Source organism: Vulpes lagopus, chromosome 4 (genome assembly GCF_018345385.1).
Source record: "Vulpes lagopus strain Blue_001 chromosome 4, ASM1834538v1, whole genome shotgun sequence".
NCBI classification, from domain to species: Eukaryota; Metazoa; Chordata; class Mammalia; order Carnivora; family Canidae; genus Vulpes; species Vulpes lagopus.
In genome coordinates this window covers 109469766-109491858 of record NC_054827.1, presented here as the reverse complement: position 1 = coordinate 109491858, position 22093 = coordinate 109469766, and the positions used below count along the sequence as shown (strand labels likewise).

The window sequence follows — 22093 nt, the reverse complement described above, 5'->3', positions numbered from 1 at the left end:
TGGACCAGTGTGGGGCTGGCTGGGGCCAGAGTTCAGTCAGACCAGATGTTTGCCAGAGATATAGTATCACCAAACTATAGGGCACTCTCCCTGTGTTGTCCCTGAGAAGGTTTTGTTGTTGGGTGGGGCTTGTTGTCAGAACAGAGGTCTGCAGCCTGACTGGTGGTTTATGGTTATTTTTCCCTCTCCCTGGGGCAGGAGCCTCTTTGGAATGGTGCGGGATCTTGTCTGGGCTGCGTGCACACTGTGTGGCTTGTGGTACCGCTTTGGATGGGCTCCTGCCAAGAGTGTCTTGGAGGGTGTAGATCTACAAAGTGTGCTAGGCAGGATGTGCAGTGTTTGCAAGGTTTGTGTGCCAGTCCTCTGCAGGAGGGGACCTGCAGCCACGGGGTGGGGGGGTGGGGTGGGGGATGTGACCAAGGCTGGCTGGGTTGGAAGGGGCAGATCTGCATGGGGGTAGGATGTAAGGTGCTGGCAAGGTTTGCAGTCTTCTGGGGCAAGGGACTGGCATCCCTGGGACTGAGGCAGGACTGGCTGGAGGGGATCGATCTGCCAAAGTGCAGGGAGTGGGGTGGGGTGTCAGCAAGTTAGATAGTGAAGATCAGCTGGCTGGTTCCTGCAGGCGGCTGTGTATTGATGCTGGGGGGCAGGGGTGGGGGCAGGGGGCAGGGGCAGGAAATGGCATCTGGCAGCTCCTTTGTTCCTGGGAGTATCCCGATAACCTCTGCCCCTCCTGCCCATGCTCTGAGATTAGTAACTCTGCCCCTGTATGTCCAGGTCACTACCTCCCTGGGCTGTTTGTTGTGCTGCCTCTTTAAGGGTCGGGACTCTGGTTCCTGTTGACCCTCCAAACTCCAAGAGCCAAGCTGGCTGATTTTAAGGTCATAAGAACTTGTGAAATTCGGCCCTTCTAGTTTTCAAAACAAGATGTCACGGGGATTCATCCCCCCCACAGGGGCTCCCTGGTGTGATGGTCTGTTTCTCTCCCGTGGACAGCTGTCATCTGTTTGGTTCCCAGTTATCTTTCCCTTTCCCACCCTCTTTGATATGGTCTCACTTCTGCATTTATAGTTGTGGAGTTTGTCTTTGGCTTGTTTGCACTGATGTGAGCATTATCGAGTTGTGTCTGCGGGGCACGGGGTGGGGAAAGTTGTCAAAGGCAGGCAAACAATTCTTTTTACAGAGTAGAACCTATAGCAAAGGACAATTTTACTGCACTGATATGACTGGAAATAGTTTTGATTCCAGGCCCAAATCCCGCTTCACGGGATCTGCTTCACGGCTGGCCTGTCACCCCTGGGTTTTGTGTCTGGGCCCCAGGAAAAGGCCTCTGAGGAGCCACTGAGTGCTTGTAAGTTCTCTCTGGGGAGAGGGCTCTTCTTCGTGTGGGGGTACCGTTATCAGGAGCCCTGAATGTCTTGGGATGCTCTACAGGAAGCCCGTGGGGACAAAATAGGATATGGCAACATCAAGACTTAAAGGACATTTATTTTTTGAAAGGGTGGAAGGGACTTTACAAGTAGAGTCTGAAGCCAATAACTAGAGAGGAAGATAAATAAAATACAAAGCCAGTATGTTGTGGCAAAATCCCAGAAAACACACTGAAAAAATTTTTTACAGTTTTACTGTAAAACTGCTTTACTTTATACATAATTACAAATTAATATACAGCATCTGGGTTTTAACCCCTTTTTATTGAAAAGAACCTAGCACAGAAACGTTCATCTAGCGCTTGAAAACAACAAAAGCAGAGGTATAAGGTGTACGGTAATTGCCCTCCTGCAGGTCCGGGCATGTCCCACGCCCCCAGTGGGCAAGGAACACAGAAAACCACAGGCTGAACCGTGACCATGGGCAAGCTGACTGGGCGGGCCCCTGGAAGGTGGCTGTAGAAGGCAGGAGAGCTCAAGCTGGGTGAGGCCTGGGGTGGAGAGGCTGGGCCGGGGTGGGGGTGGGGGGGCAGTGCCCTCTGCTTTGCAGCAGGGAGGAGCCCCCCACCCCCACCCCCCCCAGCATAGGCCGGGTGTGCGGAGCAGGGTGTCATGTCTGTGGCCGGAGGACTTGAGCCAGCAGGGTTTGCCCGGCTTTAAACCTTAGCAAGATGGAGAATTAATTCAAGGCCTGTCAATCTTTTGACAAATTAAATTAGATAAGTAGAAGGAAAGAAGCCTTTTTGTTTTTTCCCTTCCTTTTTTGTTTTTACTCTTATGGCAGCATTAAAATACTTTTCACTTTAAAACCTGGCCAGCAGGCAGTAGATTCCAAAGCTCTGGTTAACTAGGAATGTTAGGCTACATTGGAAGAAAAACGAAGACAGACACAAACCACAACAAACTCTTTGCCCTCCTCTTCATCTCTGCCTGTCAATGAGCAATAGCATGGGGCTGGTGCCCAGGCCTGCACCACCAGCATGTATGTCCAGACGGAAGGTGGGTGGGCAAGGCACACACGTCTCTCAACCACCATCTGACCCTAAAGGGCTGCTTGGGCTTCCACATTCCCCAAGCCACCCTGGGGACAGCCACTCACCAAGACAGCATCTCCAACCCCCTCCCAGGTGGGGCTGGCCTGGGCACAAGTGGCCACCAACACTGCAGTGGACTGCCACCCCCCAGCAAATACCAGAATCCTCAGAAGAACTGGCTCTGGAAAAGCTGCCTCAGAGGCCAAGTGGTGAACAGCAAGTACTTCTGTGAGGAGCAACTCGTGGATGATGTCCTGGCCTCCTGGGTAGGTCCTCCTGGCCTCCTGCCTCTGTCACCCTGCACCCCACTCCAGCTCCCTCCCCGGAAAGGTACAACAAACCCCCGAGGGTCTGAACAATTCAGGCAGGCTGAGGAAGAGAATAAGGGAAACATTCTCTTCTCAAAGGGACTTGAGTGGTGCTACCCTGAGACAGAAGGTGGAAAAAGGTAAGATTCGTACCTTTTCAAAAAAAAAAAAAAAAAAGAAAAAAAAAATCTTGATGAGGCACAGATCACTCTCCTGGGGGCAGAGAATGGAATGTTGGCAAAGGCTGGATTATGGCGATCTGCATGCTTTTAACCCTCAAGTTTTCAAAGAAGGAAACAGTTACCACAGCTGATTGTCTCAAAAATGAAGCCAACAGACGAGAGCATTTAAAGTGCACGTGTCACCCAAACAGGATGACAACTTCTGAGATGATAGACTGAGAAGATGCAGCCTCTTTCCAGGAAATTCCCTAGACTCTGGGAACTTGGGGACTCTTGGCTAGTGTCTCTACCTGACCCCCAAAACTCAACCACACCGTCAAGCATCTGATTTCTTGAGCTTGCTGGAAGATACAACGGGGAACTGAATCAGAGTTACCCTGGCAGACGACCCCTTCTCACAGGGAGACTCAGTAACCAGAGTGGTTTTCAAGGTCACAAGCACAAGTAACAACCCAGGTAGCTCTCCAAGCACAATGTGAGGTCCCCCAGATCCAGTCTCCTGGGGGTGAGAGGGGAAAGGCAAGTCAGAGCACGGGTCTTACTAAATAGTTGTCTCTTCCTACGGCAGCCTGGATTCTGAATGGAGGTGGCCAGGTGGGGTGGATGCAGGAAGCTACTAATTACGATTCTACATTTGTCCAGCCAGAACCTGACCAAATTAAATTACTGGGGTGTGGGTGCAGGCGAGGTCTCCATTAAAAAAAAAAAAACAACAAAAAAACCCACCATCGCCCCAACCAAATCCACTTAAACGTTATAGCTAGTTGAGAGTAAAAGACACTTTCAAATTGCCATCAAGCTAGGCAGCAGTGGACAGTGACCCGGGGTCCAGAGCACTCTTGTGGAGAGCAGACGTGAGGGCCGATGTGGTCAGCCCTGAGCACTTCCTGCCGCAGGCTCAGGAAACAGGGTGGCCCAGCTGCCAGGCTTCGAGTGCCCGGAGCCATCCCCTCTGGCCAGCCATCTCCTCTGACAGCACAGGTCCAGTGAGACGGCAAGCCCCAGTGGGGAGCTAGGATTGGTGCCCAAGAGAGCTGGGCTCTGTGTGAATCTGAGGAAAACCATGGCAGGCTCTGCTGGACTGATGCACAAAAGGAACTTTAGGGGTGGGGGAAGGGGAATCAGAGTTCAAAAGACCATTAGCCAGTTTTGGTCTTAAAGTCTGTTTCTGAAGACTAAGAAATCTCCACAATAGGAATAGGTGATTAACTCAGAGGTGGCAGGTTCTGACTCTCCAGTAAGGATGATGACATCCTTTGATCAGAGAATGAGGTGGGGATGAGAGGAGAGAAGAAAAGCATCCCCCTTCCCTAACCATTAATTTTCTTTTGGGCCCTCAAAGCACTTTGACAGACACCGAGGAGTGAGCAGCACTGTTGGCTATTCACTTTCTGCATTGATCAGATGGTTGAAACCGTTGGGCTAGTATGTTCACTTGTTCACTTTACACACACACACACACACACACACACACACACACACACACACAAATAAATAAACAAACCTAACCTAAAAATGTTAAACCAGACCTCTTTCAAATAAACTGAAAGATAAATATCTCCATCTGCAAGGCCAGCTTGCAATTCATCAACAAGCACCAAGTTACAGATTTTGTTTAAGAAGTATGTTCAAAGACCCATGCTTCTGAGGGGCAGGACCCGGGGCATAATGAAAGCAGGCTTTTCCAGGGTCTCCCCTTACAGGGAGCAGTGAGTCCAGCAGGGAGATGGGGCCTCAGAGGAACTCAATGAACGGTCCTGCTCCTACTAGCCGGTGACGAGCCTCCAGCAAATACAGATCACCAACAGTGTGGAAGAGAGGAAGAGAAGAGTAACCAGGCCACATCTGTGGCACCGTCAGGGGGTGGAGTACAATAACCAACAGACCTTTAGATTTGAAAAATGTTTGAAGAAATCGAATTGTGCCCCAGCCTCCTGATAGAGGATGAGCACATTTCCAAGCCACACCTGGGCCAGCTATCGATCGGGCTGCACTAATGTAAAAATTACTACCTGTGGGCCAAATTCCTTCACCTGAACTGACATGGCCAGCTGTCCCGGTACTGGGGTGGGGACCACCTCAGTGCCGGAGAAGCAGCTTCCCTTGGCGTGCTGCCAGGAGGCTGCGAGTCAGTGACAACCAGAAAGTGTCACAAGGCAGGAGTAGGGATGAGGAGATTCTCTACTTCATCTCTGCCCAGAGTATGCGGGCAAACATCCTGGAAAACCAGTAAGTATAAGATTTCTTTGGATTTCATGTTAAAACTAGATTTTTTTTTTTTTTAAATGACAAACACCCAAATCAAGGTGGTACAGATCATATATACACACATTTGCTTTTTAAACATGTCATGCCTTTTCTCACTGGTTTTCACAAATGTTTGCTATCGCTTCTAAAATGAAATGAGAAATACATGCAGAAAGGGGTGTGTGCACAGAGTAGGGTTATAGGAAAGCCGCCTTGGAGGGCTAGGGGATAACTGCTGAGTGCCTGCGTGTCCCCCAGGCAGGGCGGGGCAGCACCTCCTACAGATGGTGCCTGATTCTGGTATGCCCCATGGGTATATGCAGACGGTAACTATGTACACAGACCAAGTCCAAATTATCTGCTGCTGCTTGACTGTTGCTTGTCTCCCGCAAATAAAAGGCAGGTAGAATTTTAGACCTTATTTGGAAACTTCTTTCAGCCTTTAGAAATTCCTGACATGTCCGAAACCATCACCTGGACTTCTGGGACCACCTACTTTCAGTGTAACACCCTCAGTAGGGCCAGCCCCAATCCGGGAGCTGTGAGCAGCCACTGACTTCTGGTCCCCTGCCCCACCCTGACATTAGAGACCATTTGTCACTCTGGTCCAGGACCTGGGGCAGCATGGGTGTCCAAGGTAAGAGACCACACCCAGAAACAGGAGAGGTGGGGCTGGTAACCATGGGCCAGGACAGGAGGTGGTGGCCCTGGCAGAGGGCAGCGTCAGCAGAAGATCTCTTCACCCTCTGCGGGTACTTCTGACCCGGGGCCATCTGGTAAAGGAGAAACCACGGAGAAAGAACTTCAGAAAACAATTGTTCTTTTCACTGAACTCTCTTCCCTTTCTCCTCAACCCCAGTCTTCTGGGATGCAACCAGTGATGGCCTGGTAGGCAACCCACCCCTTCTCCAGGCCAGGGTTCCTTAACTGGTTTAGTAAATGAGGTCCTCTGGCACCCTTCACTGTCACTTGACAAAGCACCAGACTTCCTATTCACAAACAGGCCCAGAGACAAGCTGCTCTCCTGCACAAAGCAGAGGGAGCAATCCTAATGAGAAGGAACAGAGGGAGGACTTTGGGGAAAGTGATGTCCAAACTGGGAACCTCAGTTAGTGGGGTTTAATCACAAGCTGTGCTGGCAAGCACAACTGTTGGTCTCTCTGAACTTCCATTTCCTAGTTTCTCTTGGGCTTAGCATCACCTGCTTCACACAGCCAGCTCCTGGAAGTGCTAAGTACGAGCTCTACTGGTGACTGGACCAGTCCTACAGGGAAGCAGGGAGACTTTAGTCTTCATCTGGGTGCCTCAGTTGGGAAACAGATGCCTGGAATATGAGACCTGCACACTCTCCTGGGCACACGTGTGCACAAGGGGGGAGGATGTCTTAAATGACCACAGAGTTGGTATTCCAGGTGTGAGTCCCAGCAGCCTTCACAGGCAAAGCAAGTGCGCCTGGCAAGACAGCACACACCTGAATGGCCCCAATTTAACCATCCCCATGCTACGGAAACCTGCCCACCCTTCAAGATCTGGGGGCAATGGGGCTGGAGGGGACCTGGCGTGGGTAACTCACCACAGGGCTGAGAGCGGCTGCCTTTGTTCTTCTTCTTTTTCTCCTTCTTTTCCTTTGGCTTAGCTAACCCAAACAGGCGGGTGGAGGCAGAGGCAGGTACTGGGGTCTGGCTCTGACCCTCGGGTACTTTGTTTGTCTGGCTGGTGGAACTCAGTATGTGAAAAGGCCCCTTATCTTTGTGTGTCCGAGAGATACTGTTCCTTTTTGGGGATACTGAGAGTTCTGAGTCCAGGGATCCTGATTTGGCTATTGAAGGTACAGATGGCATGGGGGGCTCCTCAGGATTCGGAAAGAAGGATGGGATCCTCAGCAGCTTAGTATGTTGATATGACACCTGCACATGTTCCAAACGAGGTTTTAAGTGAGGTGCCAGTGGGATTCCCAGTGCCCACTCACTAAATGCTGGCTGAGGTCAACTGGGGGGTTTCAGCCTGGTGTGCACCCACTTCCTTGGACACCTCGGCACTCACTGTATAAGGATTCAGGACTTCTTGACTAGCTACTCCTCCCCGCCCCAAGTAGTACCTGGGAAAGTATTACAATTATTAGTTTTGATACCATTATTAATTTTATTACATGTACTTAATGTCAGCAGCAGAAAGAATTAATTTATCTTGGATGATGCAGCTTAGTAAAAAACTCCCATTCCTGAAGAAACAGGAGAGATGTTTGGGTGAAGACTGAATCACACAGGGCCATGAAGAATTATTTCAGGGCTGAGGGACGATGGGAGCCTGTCAGGTTAAGAGGGTGGTAGGGAGTCAGGAGTTGAAACCAGGTAGAGGAGCATCATTGGATCTGTGGTGTCCCATGCAGGGGTGTTGCAGGGAGGGGCTTCCTCAGTCAGAGCCCTGCTGAGTTATTGGGATGCGGGTGGAATCCATCCTGTCTTGAAGAGCAACATGCAGAGCCCATTCCTGCTCCCACCCTATACCTCAAACACCTCTGTGGGAAGCTAACCTGCTTCTCTGCTAACCTGTTTCATCCCTGGAAGATGGCAACACCAGACCAGTGTCAACAGACAGGCAGTTCAGTCACAGGTATCCATGTTCCCCAAATGCCCGCAGAACACCCCTGGCCTAAGCTCAGAGAGGGCGGGGCTCACCACCCCACACACAGACCCCGGTGCCCCTGTCCCCACCAACCCCGTCCAGGCTAAGCAAGCTCCGGGGGCACCCCCTTACCCGTCCCAGTGCCTCACCTGACACGCGTCGTGCTCCACCTGCCTTTGGCTGAGTCGGTCAGCATCCCGCTTCAGCTGCTCCTGCTCGCGCTCCAGCTGCTTCTGGGCTGCGCGGAGCCTCTCCAGGTCACACTGGTAGGCACCCTTCTTGTGCTGCAGCTCCTCCCGCTCACGGTCAAGGTCTTGCTGGCCACGCCACACATCCTGCTCACGCTGCGCCAGCCGGGCCTCACGCTCCTGCAGCGCTCTCTCGCGGGCCTCCCACTCGCGCTCGCGCCGCCGCTTCTCCTCCAGGTGCTGTGCCTGCTGCTTCTGCAGGTTGGCCAGGTCCTGGCGCTGCTTCTCCAGGCTGCGCTGCTTTTCCTGCTCCACCAGGGAGCTGGGGCGTGATGAACTCCGGGTGAGTGCACGCTCTGCCAGCAGCAGCTTCTGGTCCTCGATGTAGCTGTCCTGCTGCAGCACCACGCCCTGGGCAGGGGCAAGAGAAGTAGGGAGGTGTGACTAGCCCTACCCCTGGTCCAGCCCCGGGCTCAGGACAGCCTACAATTCCCCCTCACTTTTTAGGCCAGTCTGGTCAGAGCGCTCCACTATAACCTTGGAGCCAAGTGCCCGCCCCTGGGGGCACTTCTCATACAGGAATGTCAACTGTGTGGGGACCGAGTCTTGTTACACTTGGTCACATACTGTTGACACTGCCTGGGGTGGAGACTGTATGTATTCTGGAGGTGTGAGGAAGTGGGAACTGGATAATGTTATAGCTTGCAGAAAGGAAATGGGCAGAATTTAAGGATAATTCCCAGAAAGTGTTAGATAGCAGTTATTTGAGGAGGGCTTCCCTATCCACATACTACGCAGCCATTTGGAAACTTAAAATCATGCTAAAGCTTTTCTGGACAGAAAACATCCAAACCATGTTTAGCACTTTATGGGGTTTGCCCTAGGGTTATCTACAGCACCTATGTATAATAGTCTACTATCATCAATCATCAGTTCTTAGAAGGTCAGTGACGCTCTAAGCACTGCATCTTATACCCTTTCTCATCCTGACAGCTAGCCTTGTCTTGACTGAAGGCTCCATTTTACTTATGACCAGCCCACATACCTCAAAGATCCAGGCCAACAATACCCTTAACAATTTTTCTTGAAACGAATGAGTGAAAGGATAAAAGAGAAAGGTCCATACCTGCAATGTGCTTAGGAGTTCGTGGAGATGAATGACACTCTGGACAAGTTGCTGCAAAAGCAAGGAATGGAAACATTACCTCAGACCAGAGTCTCAGAACCCATCACACCATGTCCTGTCTGGCAACATAAGCCCCTGAACACACAGCAAGGAGCCTGCATCTGAATGCAATGTTTCTATACTGAAAGCACCAAAAAGAATAAGCAGGTACAAATGTCCAAGAGATACACAACAAGATCAAGCCAACCAAACGACGGTGTAGGAGGGCCATCAGCACACATTAGAAAGGCATTGTAAAGCTCCAATTCTCTAAGATTACTGGCATAAAAATGACGTGCACACCAATGTAACAGAACAGAAAGCCCTGAGCAAACCACAAGAAGTTAGTGTATAATTAGCATTCCTGAATCACTGCGGAAGCAAAGAATATTCAACAAATTGTTCTCAGAAAATGGCTAAATCTTTGGGAAAAATTAAGTTGGGATCCTGGCTCACACAAAATATATTCAAACAGATTAAAAGGTTGAGTGTAAAAAAAAGAATCATAAGAGAGTAAGAAAATATGAGAATGTCTTCTCATCATGAAACAGAGACTTTTTGAAGAATCAATGCAAGAAATCACAGATGCACCAAGTGTCACTATATGAAATATAAAATTAAAACATGTAATGCAGGGACACTCAAAGCCAAATGAAAAAAGGCTCCTGTGGATCAACGAGAAACAAATAACCTAGTAAGAAAACAGGCAACACAAACCAGCAATTTGTAAAAGAAATATAAATGGCCAATTATATGACCTATAAAAAATGATTCACCTTTATTTGAAATTAAACAGATGAAAAATAAAATACCACTTGAACTTATGAAACCAACAAAACGTCAGTTACAAGCGGACTGTTCCCAATGCTGGTGAAAGCAAGGACAGACTTGTGTGGAGGGAAGGGGAGCATGCCATGAGTATTTCTCTCTCGAGTGCGGTAGCGCCGCACAGAGCTGTTTTTGCTGCATTAAATTCCACACACAAACTAGAGGAAGAACTGAATGATGGCATACAACATAACGTGCAACCGTTAAAGAGCATGTGTGTATAAATCTGCTCTGGGGAAATGCTTCTAATGTGTGTAAGGGGAAAAAAGGACACAAAGCTCCAGGGAGTATTTGGTATAAATTATGTTTTTTTTTTTTAATTTTTATTTATTTATGATAGTCACACAGAGAGAGAGGGAGAGACAGAGACATAGGCAGAGGGAGAAGCAGGCTCCATGCACCGGGAGCCCAACGTGGGATTCGATCCCGGGTCTCCAGGATCACGCCCTGGGCCAAAGGCAGGCACCAAACCGCTGCGCCACCCAGGGATCCCTATTTGGTATAAATTATACAGAACTATTTTTGTACTAGTCATACCCACACAAACTTATACATATAAATAAATATATGTTGTGCAGAAGAAAAGGCTGGAAATATAAATACCAAACATTTAACAGTAGTTATTTCTCAGTGGTGGGATCATTTTATTCTTTTTTTCATGATTGGACATTTTTCAAACTTTCTACTATGACCACATATTTCTTTTATAATACAGCTCACCTATGAACAATGCAGGGGTTGGGGCAGCAGTTCCCTTGCACGGTAGAAAATCCACCTATAACTTCTGACTCCCAGCACTTTACTAACGGCTACTGTTGACCCAAAGTTTTACCCATAACATAGCTGATTAACATATATTTGGTACGTTATAGGTATTACATGCTGTATTCTTATAAAAGTAGGCTAGAAGAGAACGTTACTAAAAAAATCAAAAGGAAAACATATTTATAGCACTACACTATATTTGTCAGAAAAAACCTGCCTATTAAGTGGGCCCATGCAATTCAAGGATCAACTGTACTTAGAACAAAACACACAAAAAATTATTAGGCTTATAGCCCTTCTGAGAACACAGTTTTTACTCCTCTTTTCAGTTTATTCTGACAGTGGCTTGTGGTCCACAGAGTGTTATCCTCACTAGAGTGCCTGAAATGCCCTGGTCTGGTAGTTTCTTACCCAACCCTTGTCACAAAATACAGGGGGAGAAGTTACCAAAGAGAAAAATAAGAGCGAAATTTCATTGGAGCAGTAGGTACAGAGAGCAACAGTCTGTGTGAGAGTAAGTTTATTTCATTTAAGGAAAGCACACCAAAGGGGAGGCCTTCAGAAAACCATGGTGTTTTTACACTTCCATGCCAACAAGTTTTAGGAGGGGAAAAGGGGAAGTTCCCTTTAATTAAAAATTTTAAAACCAAGTTTGTCAGGGACTTAAGATATTATGTTAAAAGCAAGAAGAAACTCAAGAGCCTGGGTGGCTCAGTGGTTGAGCATCTGCCTTGGGCTCAGAGTGTGACACAGGGTCCTAGGATCAAGTCTCACATCAGGCTCCCTACATGGAACTTGCTTCTCCCTCTGCCTCTGCTTCTCTGTGTCTCTCATGAATAAATAAATATATATATATTTTTAAAGTAAGAAGAAACTCAAGAGCACCCAGAGAGGGGCACCCCATAAAGCCACTGTCATTTGTTGTCTAACTCCGGTTGGCTGACAAGCATTCCAGCCGATCAGAGCCAAGCAAGTGTGGAGAGGGTGGTGGCCTAGAACAGGATTTGCAGGGAAGAGGAACAGGATTTGCGGGGAAGAGGCAGGAAGAGGGGACCAGAGCCAGAGAGGCAAGCTCCCAGCAGGGTGGGCAGAACTGAACCCACGAAGGGAAGGAAGATCCCCTCTCCCATAAGAGCAGTGACACCACTCTGTGCGTGACACAGAGTGACATGCAGCGAGTGAAAAGCAGCACTCAAAGAAGAAAATGCAACTTGAGTCATTGCAGGACAGGATATTACTGCGCAGTTACCTACAGGGGAGGTGCCATGGTCCATAGAGCCAGGCTTATGTGACCCTGCATCTTCCCAGAAAGCAAGAGGCCTGCTTCTCCAGGATGGAGAAGTCTGGAGCAATCCGAGGCTGAGGCCCCGGGGCCAGGGAACAGCCAAGTAAATGGAAGTGGCAACCGCACGGTTAAGTGCACAGATCAAGGCCAGGAGTCAGCTTGTTCATAACAGCAAAACACAAATAAGCATTCTCAGCCTAGCAATTATAACAAAATCCTTTTCTTATACACAGCTCGTAATGCCCTTACCTCACTGTTTCTTTTAAGCATAAATACCAGGTTAGCATTTCCACCCTATAAAACAAAAAACATGCATTAAAGAAAAAGAAAAAGAAAAAGATGATCCTGGGCAAAGATAATATTCAATGTATGTCTGTTATGCTTGGGCTTCTCATTTTTATTCTTTTCCAGCACAGCCTCCTGCTGCAGGATAATGAAGATTTGAGGCTGGACTTAACTGACACACCTGAAGAGTCAAGGCTGGTATGGGCCACTGACACAAAGCTCCTGATGTCGGGGCCGCAGGGGGAGCCATGAACGTAAACTCAGGGTTCTAAGCCTGAGAGGTCAAAGGGCCAGTGATATGGTACTTTTAATTGTAGGGTTTCTTTAAAAATGTGTTTTTCTCTTAAAGTAGGAATTAACAGCAAGTCAGGCATCCAAAATAAGATTCCAGTGGATTAACTGCAAAGTCTATGGATGTAGAGGGAAGTGCCAAGGACGTCTCGGGTGGTGCATTTTAGAAAAATACCTTTTTCAGACCACTGTCGGATTCTGTTCTCCTCAGATCTTGGCCATCCTCTCCCTCTTCCTTCTCACCTCCTGAAACAAACAAGTTTTTGTTTTGTTTTGTTTTGAATAAAGCTGTGGAACAGATTAACCAATAAAAGCATACAAAATATATAGCTTAGAGATATGGTGGTAATCCTACATCTTATTATTGTCAAAAAGGGGGAAGCCGCTTGGTGGCAGCTAAGTGATTAAGAATTTTGTGGTCGCAGAAGAATTAGAAGCAGAAAGGAAAAATGAGTATCATTACTCTTTTGGCCACAGCTTACCTGAGATCCCAGGAAATTGCTTTTTATTATTCAAAGTAAGCATGACACTGATAGAGATTCTTGAGTGTTCTAGCAGCTAGCTACTAAATGAGCTTTCACTAAAACTTCTACTGACTGGGACAGAGGAGATGCAGCTACCAGAATGAGCACATTTTTGGTTGTGTGTGATAGTCTACAGAAGGATCATCTACAGAAGTATGGGTTCTAAATCATTTACCCTTTTTATCCCCCTCAAAGTAAGCTCTAGGCCCAACGTGAGCCTTGAACTCACAACCCTGAGAGCAAAAGCCGCATGCTCTACTGACTACTAAGATAGCCAGGCGCTCCTAAATCATTTACCTTTTGAGGCATTCATCTGATGGCTGTCAAATCCTCCGAAGGTCTCTGCTCTCCGAGGCAAGGAAACAGGGCCAACTATGCCTTCTTGCTCAACAGGGCTACTGACAGCCGGCCCGAGTGTGCCTCCCAGGCTTCCACTCACCAAACCTTGAAGGATCTCCACTGGAAAAAAGGAAATGTGCAAAAGTTGTATTTCACCTTCCACTGAGAAAAAGAAAATATCATGGTAATACATGATATGTAGGGAGCATGATCAGAAAATTCCAGAGGGACTCTGACTTTCTTTGCTCAGAGAAAGGTTTCAGCTCTGGATTCTATTGGGAAATTCAGAGGAAGCCTTCAGTCTTATTTACATGGGGCTGAGGAAATTTGAAAGGGCACAGGGAAGATAGTCATTTACTGGAAGGAGCATGGCCTTCTAGAGTCAGGCCCAAAGTAGCAAAAAAGAATTCCCGGGGAAGCAAGATGGGCCAATTTGAGAGCAGTGCTGAAACTGGCAGGGTTTTTGCCCGTTGGCACAGTGAGTTCAAGGGACCAGAGTAGTCTAAGGATCTGAGGTCTCAAATCTGAGCAGTGAGGCTTCTTTTCTAGAGCAGTGTCCCACAGAAGGGAGAAAGCACTAAAAGTGGAATAGAATTAGAGTCCTGTGAAGTGAGAAAAGATATCTGAACTTAAAAACTTAGGAAAGTATTTCATGTATAAATGAGCAACTGGGAAACATCAAAGTCAAATCTCACACAACACTATGGAAAAAGAGAGCAAGAAAAAGAGACTCCACTCCCTGCATGGGCTGGTAACAGCACATCAGAAAGACAGGTCCGTGCAGTGGATGAGCTACTTACTGTATGGAGAGGACACAGGCATGGAGGGACCCAGGGCAGAATCAGGACACACAGATTCCAAGAAGTGGGAACAAAGAGAAACAATTATTTTAGAAAGGAAAACTAGAAGACAAGAGCAAAATAAACCCAACAGAAAATGACTTACCAGAGGTGGGAGGAAGATTAAACATTAAAAAGATGAACAGAGAGAGAGTGTGAAGGGAGCAGCACAGATGGAGGACAGGCAGAGGGGATCCAGCATGTGGGTGATGGGAGCTCTTGAAGAAGAAAATCAAAACGAGGACAGAGAAAAAAATACTAAAAGCTTTAAATGAAGAATATTTTTCTGAACTCCAAAACCACATCAAATTAGAGCACTGTGAACCTAAGAGCATCGATCCAGAACAACCCCAACACTAAGGCATGTGCCAGTAAAACTACCTGGATTTCCAAATAGTAGTTCTTGGGAACCTAGGCAGAAAGCATGTGACTTACACAGACTGAATTGAGTTAAGATCGTATGTGGACAGCAACGTTTTACATCAGAAAAAAAGGAAGGACATTATTTAAGAACAATTAAGATACCCAAGGGAAGAAAGAGTGAACCAAGGAATCCATATCCCACACAGCAGACTTTCAAGGTTTACGTGCCACAATTATCAACAGTGTGCATGGATACAGGGCACACTGTCCTCACATGCCTCTCTCCTGAGACATCTACTTAAAGGATGAGCTTCAGACATCCAAAATGACAAACGATGTCATGAAAACCCCAGCAGCAATGACTATCCCTATTGCCCAGACTGTGGTCTTAAAATATCATTTCCCACTAAAAGAAGTAAGAGTTCCTTAGAGAAATGACTCTAGATCTGGGCAGAGAACAAGACGAGTCTAGAACATCTTAATTTATCAAAGAGCATCGAAGCTCTCAGAAACTCTTGGGATCATGTCAGAAGCACCTGGAAGCCAGCCAGAGAGGCGCTAGTTGGCAAATAGAGGATATTCTGAACGTTTAAGTAAAGATAAGAATCGTAGGGACTTGAAAAACATCAAACAAGTTTACACTTATAAGTCTATATAGTAATATCTAAAAAGCACTGGTCACCTTTAGAGGATGACCATGGAACAATTCACTATCCTGATAACTGGTAAATAAAGGGGGAAAAAATAAAATATTTATCCTTTTATCTTCCCTTTCCTCTAGGCTACAAAGGAGGAGGCAGCTAGCAAAGCTATCTTGTGCCTCCAAAAGAGGAGCACAACACTCCACGAACACAGCTTACCACAGGGATCAAGGCTCAGTAATTAAGACTCTGAATCCAGATGCAATTCTGAAAGAACTAGCAACAGAACAGAACCCCTGCATGAACAAAAGCTGGACTGTGAGAGACATTCTAGGTCAAAAAGCTCAGATTCTTCAAAGATAAATTGTGTGGAAAAGAAAGGGATGGTGGGGAGGCCAGGAAATTAGGAATCCGAAAAAGCCTATGAAAAAAATACTAGTTTTTATGGTGTCTACACATAGGCCGTTAGCCACAGAACTGTATGGAAACGTGTAAGTCACAGCACCCGTTCCTTTTTAGAGGGAGGGAGGGAACATATGGAAGGGCTTTGGGGTGTCTGGCCACATTTTATTTCTGGACCCATGTAGTAATCACAAGGAAGTTCCCCTGATAATAATTTACTAAACAAAATATTTGTTTTGGGTTGTTTTCTGTATTTGTGCTTTATTTTACAATAGAAAAGTAAAAACTAGTAAATACTATTAGTGCATAAAGCACTTTGGGAAGAGATTAAGAGGGGCAGTTACCCTCGTTTATTGCACTTTTCATTAAAGGTCCTCCTTTGAGAGCCTCTTCTGTGTTGGAGCGGAAGAGGATTCTAGAACTGTGAGTTGGGGAGCAATCCTCCGGCAAGGGGGTGCTGCACTCAGTCATGTCTCGGAAAATCATCTCCTTCTCTTCCAGTAAGAGGAGAATCTGCTGGTCCTTCTGCTGAAGTTGCTCTGCAAGGAGGATGGAGAAAAGGTCTGGTGACTCTAAGGGTGTTTAATAAGAGATGAGCGGGACACGAGTGCCACCTTGTGGCCACTGGTAGGACAACAGAGAACACAGCTGCACCCCCCCCCCCCCCCCCCCGCAGATGGCAATTTCCATCCCGCATCTTTCTAGACAAAATCAGAATTTCTGACATAAGAAGCCTTCCTTTGTTTCCACTCCCCTACCTCCTGTTTACTTCTCAACCCACTCTTGTCTGCACCTGCTCTTTCCAAGGCTACCCTTCATTACTCATCCAATGAGGCCTGTGTTTCATCTTTTCAGGAAGGAGGATTCCGCTCTATTTTTTTTTTAAAGATTCTTTCTTTTTCTTTTCTTTCTCTTTCTTTCTCCCTCTTTCTCTCTCTCTCCTTCCTCCCTGCCTACCCCCACCTACCTACCTCACGAGAGCGTGGAAAGGGGCAGAAGGAGAGGGAGAGAATCTTTAGCAGACTCCCTGATGGGTGAACAGCCTGACACAAGACTTGATCTCATGACCTGAGCTGAAATCAAGAGTTAGACACTGAACCGAGTCACCCAGGCACCTCTCCTCCCTCCTTTCAAACCCTTTACGCCCCTCACTTGGAGGACATCATTGGTTCTCTTGCTGCCATCTTCAGTAATACCTAGGGTTCCCTCTTGGCTCCATCCTGGCTGGTCTCCTACACTTCACATGCTTCCTTCTGGAGATATGCCCTCCCACAGCTTCAGGGACTTCCCATGTGCTGGTAACTCATGTAAAGCAGCCTGAATCCTGCCTCCTTTTCTGAGCACCAGGTCAGAGTCCCATCGTCCTGTGGCTAGCTCGACCTCAGCTTGTCATAAAGCATTTTCTCTATTCTTGCCGTCCTTCTCCTCCCTCTGGCCTGTGATCCCTTCCTTAGCCAACACCACCTTCATCCTAGAGCTGGGCCACCGAAGACCTGGGAGGACTTCTGTCTCCTGGCCCCGCCCTTCCTTCCACACCCACTCTTCTCCCATGAGCCTCCAAGCCAGGCTTTCCACTCCCTGCAGCTCCCCCACTCCCTCAAGCAATTCTCCCACTGGCTTCAGCGTCAATGAAGACAATTTAGGTTGAAATTTCGCTACACAGATTTTACCATTCCTTTGTCGCTCTTCAAGCCCTGGTGCCTTTCCAGCTAAATCCCTATTTCTTGGCCCTGACTCCCTGGAGACCACAGGCAGGATTAGGTCCCGCATTCTCTGTGTCTGAGGTCTAGTCCCATCATTTATGTACGTCTCCTTTGCTAATGGGACTCCCTGACAGCAGGGATGCCGCTGTGGGCATCTCTGCTCCCCCAGCACCTAGCACTATACATGGCCGGGTGCCTCATGCATATGAAGAAAACAAGTTTTTCATCCCTGCCAATACTAATTACAGGCCAATAAATCAGGTGTCACTCTGGCTTCAGCCTAAATCTGTGTCCTCCCCACACCCCCAATGAAACAGTATTATTGTTTTGTCTGGCTTAAAAGACTAACTGAACTCCTTGGGTGCTGACATTGACTTGACTCTGGGCCTTATTTCTACCTGAAGCTGGGTCTTTACTTGGGAACGAACATTCAGCAAGCCCTGGCCGAGAGGGGAGCACTTGCCTCTGCTGCTTAGAAGGCAGGGGAGCAGAACCCTCTGTCACACTCTGCATATGTGACCCTGGACTGCATGGCTTTCGTGGGCCTTGGTTTTCTCATTTGCACAATGGGAAGTGGCACACATGTCCTGCAGGGATGTTGACGAGACTACACCAATAGCAGGGACTCAATGAACAGAGGTTGAGCATAACTGGCGAGCACACCTCTCCCAGAACCACCTTCTAACTCATGGTGCACATACAGCACAGCAGCAAGGGTAACTGATAAAAAATGCTTAACTGGAAAATTCTTTTCTTCAAGTACCCCTCTCTCTGTTTGAACCTTGAATATGTGAGTTTTAGCAAATTCTTCCACGACAAAGTACAAAGAATGTCACTAAGGTCCAACCAACAACGCAGAAAGTGAAAAAAGAGAATCAATGTCCTCTTGATCTGGTGTCAGACAACTTATGATGGCCATTTTACAGGACTCGGGATCCATGCCAGTTCAGATTCGGTTGCTCTTTCATTAAAACCTATTCACCTCCTCGTTGTGACATGTCTGCTGGGACACCTGTGCAGCCAAGGGGCCACAGCACTACAGGAGCCCCCTGCAGACTCCACACCTGCACATGATCCGCAAACGAGGTCTCAGATACTTCCAGCAGCCTTACCTTTCAGTTCTCTGGCTTTGGTGTCCAGTATCCTCTTTTCTTCCTCATTCTCGCTGGGAATTCCTTCATCTTCATCTCTGTTCCTAATACCCAACAAAACAAATGAATCAAAAGCCCTCCACCATGTCAATTACTCTGGTCACTGTCCCCTCCTCGAGGATAAAAATCAGAGGCTGGGAAGGGCCCTGGTGCTTGACTTACAGGGTGTTGATTGTGTCCTGAATGATCTGAATCCAGCTGTTGCGCTCTTCTTTGGAGCTGGCATGTACTTCCACCATCTCCGGGTCCTTCATCCCCATACTTATTAGGAATAAACCTTTTTCTTCATGTGCGACTTCCCTTACAATCAGCTTCTTTAAAGAGATCACTGTTGATTTCTGGTCCTAGAAAAAGGGGAGAGGGTCAATGTAAGAAAGGCATACGATATCCTAACTCTCCAGAAAACTCTGATCTAAGTAAGGTAAGACCAGATGTATGATCTCACTTATGAGTGGCATCCAAAAACACATAAAACAAACAAAAAATGCAAAAACCCCACATCAAACTCCAAGAAAAAGAGACCAGATTTGTGGTTACCAGATTGGAGGGGTAGGGAGGGTGAATGAGATGGAGGAGGGTAGTCAAAAGGGACAAACTTCCAGTTATGAGATAAATAAGCTCCTGGGACGTAATGATGACCATGGCTAACTCTGCTGTCCGGAACATAGGACAGGTGTTGAAAGAGCAAGTAAATTCTCACTGTTCTTATCACAACAGTTTTCATTTCTTCCTTTTCTTTATATATCTATAGGAAATGATGAATGTTAGCTGAACTTTTTGTGATCATCATTTAATAATATATGTAAATCAAACCATCATTCTGTATGCCTTACAGAGTGGTATGTGTCAATTATTTCTCAGTAAGACTGGAAAAAAAAGCATATGGTTTAACAAACAATGGCAGATTTAAGATAAAGTATCTCATTATTTTATCTACATTTTAGCAAAATGAAAAAGATTTCCAAAAAAGGAAATGATTTGTATCTACTGAGTTTCCAGACATGGTTCCTACATGATGAATCCTTCTAGGTTCCTCTGTGACTCTGGCTGGTGACATTATAAATGAGCACGATTTATGGGGCATAACATGCAAGAAATACTCCAGTGACAGATGTCCTTAGATCAAATGTCCAAGGTCCCCAAAGGGACTGTGAGGGAACAGAAAACTAATGTTTCTTGGGGGTAGGGTGGAACACTGCAAGGGTATCTGAGAAATTACTCAGAGGAATCTGTCCTGAGCAAATTAATTTTGAGATGGGGGAGAGCAATAATCCAGTGTTCAGACTCAATACTTACTCCGGATGTTCTGAATACTATTAATTACAAATGGAAGAGATTGACAGTTTAGCTTACCAATGATGCAAAGACATATTTCTGGTCTTTTTCTTGAAGGAAAACTAAAATGTCAGTAAGCAGAACTGCTTGAACCTCTGTAAAGTGGAAAAGAGGAGAATGGACAAGGATTACTGAACAGTGAAACGAGTCAGAGGCCAAGTCAGCAATACAGCCCTCAGAACAAATCAGGATGGGAGAGTACCCTGCAGATGGGTTTACACTTCTGCAGGACCCACACCGGGTCACTGATTTTTTAGACGTATTTTTAAATGGAAGTTACCACCAAAGTCTTATCTTGACAAAGCCTGAATACTCTGCTCTGGAAAGAAATATTCCATAAGGGAAGAAGACATGAAGAACAAAATACTTTAAAGCTGGGAAGGATTTTAACAGATACTACATAGCAACACATTCCACCAAATACTCAGGTCATGATACTCCCTGATCCCTGATCCTAATAATGGGAGAGGCGTGAGAGAGAAGACTGGAGCACTGCCAACAGGTGATGTATAAAAATACCTCGGTCTGATGAAAGGCCTGTACACAGCAGTTTGAGACAACCCTCACACCCCAGGAGAACAGAATGGCTCCACATGCCCTCTGATTTCACAGGTACATACATGGGAACACAATGGAGCCCAGTCAGCCTCAACCTCTATCTGCCATGGACACAGCCTGCTGTTCCTCTCAACTCAAACAAAAGCCAAAGTAACATGTCTACTTGGATCTAGTAATCGGGAGAATGCCGATTCTCCGATCGGAGAATGCCGATCACAAACTCCTGCTCTGAGAATGCGGGGCAGCATTTTCTAGTATCGCCTTAAAAGATGAGGTCTGGCATCTCAGATCTAGCAGGCTGGCCCCTCTGTGCTATCCTCCCCCTGGAAGGGGGGGGGGCTACTACCCCGTGGGGAAAGAACGGAACTGACTTAAGCAACCTCCTCAGGTGGTTGGGTCCCCTCTGGGCTTTCCCACCCCTTCTGCCACAGCTGGAAGCCCCTCTCTGTGTAATTTGCTACATGGCTATGAAGAGAACAGAAGCAAGGACAGCAGATTGCTCAGGAGGTAGTTTTCAGCCTAGACCAAACAGGCCATGAACTACTGTTCTATGGGCTGCTATTCATTTTGACAAGTTTCTTAAAGTTTACTTTTAAATAATTCAGGTGTCTGCTAAACAAACAAAGTTTCAAAACACAAGTTTCAATTTCGCTGGATGCTTCTACATACAGTGTTGGTGGGTCAGAGAAAAACAAACCCGTCCCTTTCAAGGGGTGCCAGTGCAGTAATGGCTGTCCTTGGCACGAGCCCACCTGAGGGGGGAAGGCCTCCACACCAAGCCTGATCTCCACTGGAGAGCCTGTCCTGTGCCACTAGCTGACCACAGCTTCAGTCCCACAGCTGGAATCCATCAGTTTTTACTTTGGGAATGAATAAATAAACTGCTGTGTACAGGAAAGAACCAAGTGCTGGCTCTAGGCAGTGGCAGCTCTAGAAAATTCAGGTCCTTGCAAAAGGAAGCAGGCTTTCCTCAAGTGCCAGGCTGCCTTGAAGCCAGTCCCAAAGTGCCCGTGTGGGCAGAGTCCTGATCCGGGGGTTCTCAGAGCATCAGAGGACAGGTACTGGGAAGGGGGAGGGAGCCTCAGGGATTGCCTCATTCAAGTTCACCATGGAGCAGAGACACACATCTGCTGGAAGCAGGAAGGGATCACTCTTTCATGTGAAAGGTTCCTGGCTTTCCTTTTCATGCTCCCACTGGAACTCAGGCCTGGTGTGCTTGCCGTGGTTCCCTGCAGCAGGGGCTCTCCTGTCTCTGTCACCAGCCTCTCCCTGCTCCTGCTGCTCCCTGGCTGCCTCCATGATGGCGCTAGAAAACAGTAGAATGGATCCCTTTCCTGCTGAAAACCCCCTGCGTGGAGCCCATTCTGTGCCCACCCCATTTTTCAGTATCAGCTGTCACTGTCCCCATCCAGACTAGGCCCCTCTCTGCTCCTGTCCTCAGCCCTTCCTGCCACCATGTCTGCTGCCTACAGGCCAGGTGTACCTGCCCTTTGTCCTTCATGACTAACTCAGATGCTACTTCTCATGGGTCTCTCAGTTCTGCCCTTGGTTCCAGTGCCCGTCAGACTGTGGAGCAGGCACCTCTTCATAGGCCTCTTCATTCTG

The 22093-nt window shown here is 47.3% G+C and overlaps 1 protein-coding gene across 11 annotated transcripts in view; it reads right to left on the bottom strand.

Moving 5' to 3' along the window:
• Positions 1 to 1470: 1470 nt before the first annotated feature.
• Positions 1471 to 22093, bottom strand: part of AKAP13 (A-kinase anchoring protein 13) — a 325195-nt gene continuing 304572 nt past the window's right edge. For all 11 annotated transcript variants that reach the window (XM_041751826.1, XM_041751825.1, XM_041751827.1 and 8 more), the window contains 11 exons: positions 19949 to 20025; positions 18758 to 18939; positions 18557 to 18639; positions 16086 to 16280; positions 13455 to 13616; positions 12809 to 12879; positions 12307 to 12351; positions 9141 to 9191; positions 7976 to 8425; positions 6775 to 7108; positions 1471 to 5974 (listed from right to left, as the gene is read on the bottom strand). In XM_041751826.1, the coding sequence (XP_041607760.1) occupies positions 5925 to 5974; positions 6775 to 7108; positions 7976 to 8425; positions 9141 to 9191; positions 12307 to 12351; positions 12809 to 12879; positions 13455 to 13616; positions 16086 to 16280; positions 18557 to 18639; positions 18758 to 18939; positions 19949 to 20025 (1700 nt within the window). In that variant the 3' untranslated portion in view covers positions 1471 to 5924. The remainder of the gene's footprint in view (positions 5975 to 6774; positions 7109 to 7975; positions 8426 to 9140; positions 9192 to 12306; positions 12352 to 12808; positions 12880 to 13454; positions 13617 to 16085; positions 16281 to 18556; positions 18640 to 18757; positions 18940 to 19948; positions 20026 to 22093) is intronic.